Source organism: Littorina saxatilis, linkage group LG17, assembly GCF_037325665.1.
Source record: "Littorina saxatilis isolate snail1 linkage group LG17, US_GU_Lsax_2.0, whole genome shotgun sequence".
NCBI lineage: Eukaryota > Metazoa > Mollusca > Gastropoda > Littorinimorpha > Littorinidae > Littorina > Littorina saxatilis.
This window is the reverse complement of record NC_090261.1, coordinates 42,062,602-42,072,377: the sequence shown is the minus strand read 5'-3', so window position 1 is coordinate 42,072,377 and position 9,776 is coordinate 42,062,602. Positions and strand designations below refer to the sequence as shown.

At 43.3% G+C, this 9,776-nt stretch overlaps 1 protein-coding gene across 1 annotated transcript; it reads left to right on the top strand.

The window, feature by feature from the left end:
- The first annotated feature begins 487 nt into the window (after window positions 1-487).
- On the top strand, window positions 488-9,717 carry LOC138952974 (uncharacterized). The gene is made up of 4 exons (XM_070324741.1): window positions 488-669; window positions 3,091-3,131; window positions 7,677-7,866; window positions 8,555-9,717. The coding sequence occupies exons 1-4, from the start codon at window positions 577-579 to the stop codon at window positions 8,777-8,779; spliced, it is 549 nt and encodes a 182-aa protein (XP_070180842.1). The 5' UTR covers window positions 488-576; the 3' UTR covers window positions 8,780-9,717.
- The last annotated feature ends 59 nt before the right edge of the window (window positions 9,718-9,776 follow it).

The window sequence follows — 9,776 nt, the reverse complement described above, 5'->3', positions numbered from 1 at the left end:
AAACTTTAGGTAACTTTTTGTGGTAAGATGCATGGGCTATGTGAAGTGATATTCTTAACAGACACACAGACACAGACATACACAGACACACAAACACACACAGACACAGACACACAACGACACAGACAAACAGACACAAAGACACACACAAAGACACACACACACACACACGCACACACACACGCACGCACGCATGCACGCACGCTCGCACGCACGCATGCGCGCACGTACGCACGCACTGACGCACGCACACAACTGGATCGTGCACGCATTCGTATGCAGAGAGACACAGAAAGTCGATCAAAGAACATTATATTGTTTGATGAGAACCTCCTCAGGCTTCTGGAGTTCTGCAGTGCTGCCGACAAGAAAATCCGCGAAAAGTCTCGAGTGATACCGAAACCACGGCTAAACAACGAGGAATAATGATCTGTTCAAAATACGTCATCGGTAATTACGCGTTTGCGGAATGACGTGATATTGATGAGTAAATCCCGAATGACGTCCTCGCGCTTCAACTTCAAGCAGCTTGGACACCGTTCCGTTGGCATGGCTTGAAAAAAAAGACCATCCTGTATGACAAGGGCTATGGCGGTGGAAAAACAAAGATATCACCTCCTGAAAAGGTTGTCGGGCCATGCCAGAGTTCGAGCTGCTGCTTTGAGAAAGGTACAGTCTGTTCAATAAGATATGGTTGTCGTTTGTTCGTGCTTGTCTTTGACCTTTTGCGTCCATGAGTTACAACCACCTCGTTAGAACGGGCGGACTGCAGTAGAATGCGTACCAGCGGACTTTACGTATATGACCGTTTCTTACACCACCGTTAATGCAGCCATACTCTGTTTTCGGGGGATACTTCTTTGACTCTTTACGTATGCTTTTGCTTTTCCTTTTTTAATAAAATGCACTGCGCGGCAATTTTTCCAAAGGATGAATTTGTAAGTAGGCTATCAATACCTAATCCATCTTCGATGTGACCAAAGGAATATGGTGAGAGATAAAAGCTGAGAAGTGTCTGATCAGCGAATTTCATCGTTCTAATGAAAAGAGCAGCGTATGAGATAATGCCCATAGTTTTAATCGGATCCGTTCTGTCTCCATTAGGCCCAAACTGTCGTGGGTGCTGTTGTCTGATTGCTACCACTTGCTCTGCCACTGACGTCAGCATTGCTTGGCACCATTATTTTAATCAATTAATGATTGATCGACTTCCTCGTGAAAGTTGGCAAAAATCGTGTGTAGTTCTTTTCGTTCGTTTCTTTTTTTTTTTTCCTGAGAAAAGTGAGCAACGAGTTTTGTTTAAAAACGTCCATCAGCTCTTTTAATGAGTGTAGAATGGGTGTTAATTGATGCAAATCAGTTCGAACTGCTCTTTTTTAGGTTGCACGATGAGATTCGATTTTTTTTAACCGTTCCAAGCACTCCGTTGTAAGTGAAGTAACAGCGACTTGACGTCATGATTGCGAAAAAGCCACCGAGATTGAGAAGCAGATATGCTTTTTGAGTCTCTCTCTCTCTCTCTCTCTCTCTCTCTCTCTCTCTCTCTCTCTCTCTCTCTCTCTCTCTCTCTCTTTTTTTCTTTTTCTCTCTCTCTCAACTCTTTGTCACGCTCGCTCGCTCGCACGCACGCACGCATTCACAAACGCACGTTCACTAGCACGCAGGCTTAATGTGAAAGCTGCCTGATTGTCTATCACACGTCAACATGCAATGATTAATTAACAAGCACTCCATGCGGTGATATTTTGATGAAAGGCATGCGGCTTTCAGCCAGCCCTAACAGCGGCTTTCGTCACCTCAGTTGAAGCGACATCCTTACCTTAGAAGTCAGTCTTCGCCTTTTAGAAAACGTGACTGTATTTTCTGTGTGCATTGCGCAAACAAAAAATCTTGAGTCAACGAATGAATTATATGTATAGTGTTTCATTTTTTCCCTTTTGCGTCGTGAGACGGGGCTTTAACTATTTTAAATTATTATTTGATTATTTTGGCTCATCTTAGTAATTAATGAGTCTTAGTAAGGACTAGTGTTCGTCTTTATGTACGGGCGGCCGTCCGTCCGACCGTGAACAGAAGACTTAACAATAACATTGAAGTTTTCTCATGTGTTTTTGAAGCTAGATTTGTTAAACTTTACACACTCCATGAGTTTGAAGACCTCCCGCCGATAAGACCCAAATTTGGTTAAAGCCAATCCTTAACTGGGCGAAGTATACTTCGCGAAGCTGGCCGCATGGAGCTTTAGCACTCAGTTTTCGGAAAACAGATTCTGCGAAGTCTTCGCGCAGTCGACTTCTGACTCAGTTAAGGACCGCCTTTACCGTCGTCAAATTTCAAGGTCACATTGGGGTCAAGTTCGGGCCATAAAAAGTTAACATTGGTGGTTTTCTGGGATGTTTTTGAAGCTGACATTTTACATGCTTTTAGGATTTGATGAACTCCCGACGTGACCTAATACATTTATAGATAGTTTTCTGACATGTTTTTGAAGCTGACATTTTACATGCTTTTAAGATTTGATGAACTCCCGTCGTGACCTAAATACATATTTATAGATAGCTTCCAATCTATTTGCAATGCTGCTCGAAAACAGCTGTACGGCTATTCAGTCAGAAGGTTGATGTGTGTAAAGGCAGGTTTGATCTGTAGCCGTAGGGCCCGATGCGCCCACTATATATTATTAATGTGATCGAGCAGAAGAAAGCAACCCTTAGGTGCCATTACAACAATAGGTCAGCGGATGGTGTGTTCGTCTGCTTGCGAAACTATGAGAAGTCAGAAATAATCCCGCAATGCAGCAAAAGGAGTTGGTCGACTCGGCCAAAACCTGCAATTCTTGAATGCTGTATAATCCGAAGGAAGTCTTCGGAATCTCAGAACCGACTTCAGGTGCGAAACACACCGAAAACTGACTTTATTTCATATGCCTTGCTGTGGTCTGCTTTGAGCAGGAATAGAGCACGACAAGGTGTTGAAAATGAAGCTCCTTCGGTGTCATTCCTGAATCCATGTGGATTGGGCGATCCAACAATTTTCTGAAAGTTGCGGCCTCAAAACAGAATGATAAATGCCATCCTTTCTTTGTTACAGGAGGAATCTGCTGAGGACGAAGAAGATGGGCAGCAAGCTCGGTAAGTGATTTATTAATCTTTTCCATCATTGCTCATTTAATTATTTATTAAAAAAACTAAGTAGGGACCATTTTCGAGTAGACCATTGCCAACCATGGTGCAGAATAAGTTCCTTATTCCTCTTTTATGTCAAATTCGGCAGACTTTTTTTTTTGCTCAAGTGGCGAGGGGGGCTTGGCAAGATATCAACAAAGCAAAGTATACATGTGCATACACAATTTCGGCAGGAGCTGGGGGTTGGGGTCGGGGGTGGGGTTTGGGGTGTACACTTTTGCGGTCAGGGTACTGCACAGGAAACGAACAGAACATCATAATATTCTTATCGTATGACGGCTTACTAGTGCCAAAGCCTGGGGTTACACGTTATCACGTGATAATTACTAATTAACGCTGTCAGTTACTGTTTTCACGCGTTAGTTACTCATTTTCACGGGATAATGAGTAATTTCACGGGAAAATGACACATTTTTGACTCACATGCGAAGCAAAAGTGAGTCTATGTACTCACCCGAGTCGTCCGTCCGTCCCGGCGTCCGTCCCGGCGTCCGTCCGTCCGTCCGTCCGTCCGTCCGGAAAACTTTAACGTTGGATATTTCTTGGACACTATTAAGTCTATCAACACCTGATGTGGCCTGATGGTGTATGGTTACAAGATCTCAAAAAACATGTGCGGCAACTTGACCTCACTTCAAGTTCAAGGTCACAGGGGCCGTAATTGTTGTCTTAAAAACGACCATTTTTCACATTTTCGCATTTTTGACTCACATGCGAAGCAAAAGTGAGTCTATGTACTCACCCGAGTCGTCCGTCCGTCCGTCCGGAAAACTTTAACGTTGGATATTTCTTGGACACTATTCAGTCTATCAGTACCAAATTTGGCAAGATGGTGTATGATGACAAGGCCCCAAAAAACATACATAGCATCTTGACCTTGCTTCAAGGTCGCAGGGGCCATAAATGTTGTCTAAAAAACAGCTATTTTTCCCATTTTTCCCATTTTCTCTGAAGTTTTTGAGATTCAATACCTCACCTATATATGATATATAGGGCAAAGTAAGCCCCATCTTTTGATACCAGTTTGGTTTACCTTGCTTCAAGGTCAAGGTCACAGGAGCTCTTCAAAGTTGGATTGTATACATATTTTGAAGTGACCTTGACCCTGAACTATGGAAGATAACTGTTTCAAACTTAAAAATTATGTGGGGCACATGTTATGCTTTCATCATGAGACACATTTGGTCACATATGATCAAGGTCAAGGTCACTTTGACCCTTATGAAATGTGACCAAAATAAGGTAGTGAACCACTAAAAGTGACCATATCTCATGGTAGAAAGAGCCAATAAGCACCATTGTACTTCCTATGTCTTGAATTAACAGCTTTGTGTTGCATGACCTTGGATGACCTTGACCTTGGGTCAAGGTCACATGTATTTTGGTAGGAAAATGTGTAAAGCAGTTCTTAGTGTATGATGTCATTGCTAGGTTTAGTTATTTGACCTTGACCCTGAAGGTCAAGGTCATGTAAAGGTCAAGGTCAAGCATGTGAGTCGTATGGGCTTTGCCCTTCTTGTTTGTTTTGGCACTAGCAATCCGTCAGGAAGTGAGCCAAAACTAAAAATTAGTAATTAACAGGTGAAAGTTAGTGAAAGTAGTTAACACGTGAAAATGGTAATTATCAAGGGAAAATTACTAATTTTCCCTTGATAATTATAATTATGAGGTTTTGGCACTAGTAAGCCGTCATATTATCGCCGTTTGACGATCAGAAGGTGAGGCGGAAATGGTTATGAGGGTGGTTAGGGTACGAAGCCCGGTTAACGTCTCCCCTTTGTCTCCATGGTGCTGAAATGCCGCTCTGAAGGGAAGCGATGCAATCAGTTCAGAACATTAAACCTTGCTTTGTGTGCTGAGCGTAGACCGCAGCAGTGACCATTTACAGCGTCTGAGAAAGATGCTTGAACTCTCTCTGGGCCTGTCTGATTGCGGTGTGATCTAATGAAGCGGGTGATTAGTGGTGAGCATGAACGATGTTTGGGCATTGTCAGTTTTGGTGCGCGTGTAGGCTTCTGAGGGGATTTTGCGTGCCATGGAGACGTACACATATGCAGGAGATGGTGTGTGTGTGTTGTGTGTTGTGTGTGCGTGTGTGTGTGAGTGTGTGTGAGTGTTTGTGTGTGTGTGTGTGTGTTTGTCCGTCTGTGTTTGTCTGCGTGTGTCTCGTTGACCTAAAACGCAAAACAAAATGACTTGCAGCGGCACCTATCCCCCTGAGCTCTGACTGTTGTTTCTGCGAAGTTCACATGCAAATCGCCCATTTTCTCCGCTTATTACCGGCTTTGTACTTACAATACATGGGTTCAGCCAGAGTGCAACGCCAAAGATCGAAACCATAAACAACATTTTGAATGGAAAACAAAACAAAGAGATGAAAATCTCTTAAAACAACAGGCAGAATGTTTTCAGAAGAAAAGAAGAAAAAGCAAGCAAGCAAGTAAGTAAGCGAGAGAGAGAGAGAGAGAGAGAGAGAGAGAGAGAGAGAGAGAGAGAGAGAGAGAGAGAGAGAGAGAGAGAGAGAGAGAGAGAGAGACACGTAAGACATTTTATTGATTTAAACACACAAGGTTTATTTCAACGGGGTGTGGGGAGGGGGGATCAGTAATACATGCCGTGTGTTTGTATTCGTGGACAATCACACAGTTTTCTCTCTTTCTCTCTAACATACACTCACACGCACGCACGCTCTCACTCTCCCTCACTCTCTCCCTCACCCCCTCTCTCTCTCTCAAACCTAAAAACTTATCCAGCGCATGAATTAACAATATGGATTGGTGCAACGACAAGCAAGTTTACAGTGCTAACATACATTATCGGCTATCAATCCTGCTCTATCGTTCCACGGCACAAACTATGCATAAACACATCAACAATTAAATCACGAAATTGAGGCATTATTGGAGAGACACTCGAAATTGTAGGTAATGTCGCCAGACATTTGGTTTAAACAGTGTTTATTCAACAATTCATATGCATTTGAACATGATACATGTTACGGATCATCAACAAGCTCAAGCTTATGGTGGTGACCCTGGACATTTCATCCAAATCTATCCAATATCACACAACCTTCGTGATGGAAATATGGTAACTGACAGATAGGCAGACAGAAAGACAGACAGACAGACAGACATACAGACAGACAGACAGAAACATGTCCCCGTTGACCCCTTCTGAAAATCTCTAACATCTTAGAACTATCGTGTGAACAAGTTTGAAATAGACGGACGATCGGACAGACAGACAGACAGACAGGCAGACTGGCAGACAGATGGGGAGACACTCAAAAAATGTATACACACACAAGTGAGGGTCACCATGGGGGGAGGGGGGGTCTGTGCACGTGCACGTTGAGGCCAAAAGCGCCATGCACGGCGATCCACGGTGCACGTTACGAAAAAGCTCCATGCACGGTGCACGCCGGACCTTTGTGCACGGTGCACGCTACGAGAATTTCCCCATTCCCATGCACGTTACGTCCAAAAAGCCCATTCCCGGTGCACGTGGTAAAGCATCGCCCCCTCACAAGTATACACATACCCACTCACACATCACTCATCAGGAACCAGGTGTTTTTTTATGCTGATGCGAGTAAGAAAACGGGACTGACCTTCCTGATCTAAACATCAAAATATCTACACTCGAGGCCCATTTTGTCGCAGGTGCGACAATATGGGCAATGTGCGATAAAATGGGGCATGAGGGTGGCCCATTTTATCGTAATACGTCAAAATGGGCCGATGCGACAAAATGGGGCGTAACAGCGGACCAAAGGCGTTCAACAAAAGGAAGACTCTATCCAAACCTTGTGTGAAACAGGCCGTCCTTGTATCTTGGTTCGACAAGCTTTGTATTTAACGATCGACTAAATGACGTTGCAGTCTTGGTTACCTACAGTGCACAAAGTACCGACACCTCATTGTATGATCTGACGAGAAATACTTTATTTACTTTTTTTGCCCTTGAGTTGACTGACAGTTTAAAACAAATGTGTTGCACTCTGGTAAGAGGAACAGTAAGCTTCAGCATGAGAATGAATCACGCTGTTCCAGTTCGGGATATGGATAACTGTGTAAAAAATCTAAATCTTCCGAAGATTGATACACTGTAACCTGACTTTATCTTGAGTTTTAATAGCTACAAATGTTGTGTTCTTCTCGACCTGCATTACAGACTGTCTCATCAATTCTAGTCATAACATCATTGTGCGCTTACCTCAAATCAGTACATATTCGTGACTTACTTATCTGAAACAAATCTTTGTCAGGAGCAGCGTTAGAACTTAGACCGTTCGGACATGACCCAAGTCTGATTGGTCGTGGTCAAATTTCAAGGTCACGATCACATTTCAAGGTCGTCAATGGGGTCGGAAAGTATCTATCTCTTGAACGCTTATTGAGCCAGAGCAGCAGAACATTTGCTTTTGATTCATGTTACGTATAACGAAGGGGAGTCGTATGAGCTTTTGCTCTTCTTGTTTTCTCGAAGGCTGGGTCTGTCTGGAATGGCTAGCGAGGTGAGGGATGGACGGTCAGATGGTGAACGCAGTCAGTCAGGGGGCACCAGGAGGGTGGGGCCCAGGGAGGGGGATCTGGATGTCTTGTCCGCCACCACGACAGCCTCAGGGCGAGTGCAAAGATCGGGCAGGAACAAGAGCGAACAGAAGCGTCGTGCGCAGGTAATCTGGATGATTTGTGATTCCATAATCATTGTGTACTTGTGGTATGGTTGGTGGCAGTGATAGCGGGATGAGGAGCTGATTTGTGATAGACAGTGTGTGTGTGTGTGTGTGTGTGTGTGTGTGTGTGTGTGTGTGTGTGTGTGTGTGTGTGTGTGTGTTTTCAAAATTTATATCCTTAAAATAAAAACACGACTACTATTAAACAATGCAATGCGCGCGAGGGTCAGCGCAACTAAAAAAACAACAACACTAAGAAACCAAGACATCTTTTCCTTGACATGAAATGTACATTTAACGGATCGAATCGACGATTGCCATACAATGCTGTTGCATTCTGACCCCCGCCTCTCCCCATCCCTTCCTACAACCCAACATCTCAGACTCAGAGTCGGGCTTCCCGGCTCCCCCTCAACTTTCACTGAGTCACCCATCCCCATTACAACCCAACATCTCAGACTCAGAGTCGGGCTTCCCGGCTCCCCCTCAACTTTCAGTCACCCATCCCCATTACAACCCCAATCCCACTCCCCCCACCCCACCCTTTTTATTGTCCTGCTTTTTGTTCTCCTCGTTCAAATTCAAGATTTACAGGGATGAGAAAGCAATCTAACTGCATTAGACGGCCAAGTGTCACGCTAGACGGGAAAAATGGATGTTATTACGACGCATTGTCTCTTGTCTGCAGATCGATTCCTGTTGGTGCAACATCCCTGACATGTTCGTCGACCCTGCCAGCAGAGCGGCCTACTATTGGATGGTAGGCACATTTGCCAGCATTGGGTTATTGCAAAGGGTGACTGGCCAAACACATACTGACCAAGAAAAATGTTCATTCAAAATGAACAGCGTCGATGCAATGTCCACCAAAGATTTATTTTGGGAAGTGTTAAAGGTTAGGGTCAAAAGTTAATGAATTGCATGTTGTGCTGGATATATAAATTGTTTATTTCAGTCAATGCTTGATTCATAAGTACATTTTTCAGCATGGTGCATCTACAGGAGGGTGCTCCAACAATGATGCATAGTGCCAACATTTAGCGCAAACTTTTCACAACAGTGCATTATTACCACAAAGCGCATACAGCGATTATATAGTAGCAAGTTGCACTAAACATTTGAACAAAATGCATTTTGTTCAAATGTTAACAGCACAGCACCAAGTTTTGCATAAGTGCACAACAGCACTGACCATTTCACAAAAGTGCATAACAGCTGTGACAATTTTACAAAAGTGCATTGACCATTTCAGGCAGATGGCTAACATGCAGATTTCGCTTTTGTCTGTCTTTCTTTGAAAAGTAGGCATGTTCAAGATCGATGAAGTCATGAGCAATTGGGTTAGATGACAGAAAAGATTCAAAAACGTCAGATTCAGTTAGATGACAGAAAAGATTCAAAAACGTCAGATTCAGTGTTTTGGGCACTGTTGAACAGGAACATTCTCTCCTGTTCAACAAATGTGGGTTCAATTCAAAAGCAACATTGTCACAGATAGGCTAGTGTTACATTTCTGTAAAGTTTCAAAAACATCTTCCATGTTTTGGTTACTGTTGAACAGAGGCATATTTTCCTGTTCAAAAAAGTCTGACACAAATTGTCGTAGTTGTGGGTTAAGGTTCGATCTATACTGTCCTTCAAACGAGTCGTAGAACCGTCATTGTCACAGATAGTGTTACATTTCTGTTTTACATTCAAACGAGTCGTAGAAGTAGTAGTACATTTGCGTTTGGTTGTTTTTTCTTTTAGATTCCTGTCACTCATACTAGCAGTATTGATTGAGGTACATAAATCTGTTGATGTACAGGGATGACTTGTTTGTAATGAATCCTTGTTTCCTCCACATTGAGTTTGCATTGCAGTTGGACAGAAATGAACAGGTGTTAATTGATAAACACATTGATAATGGC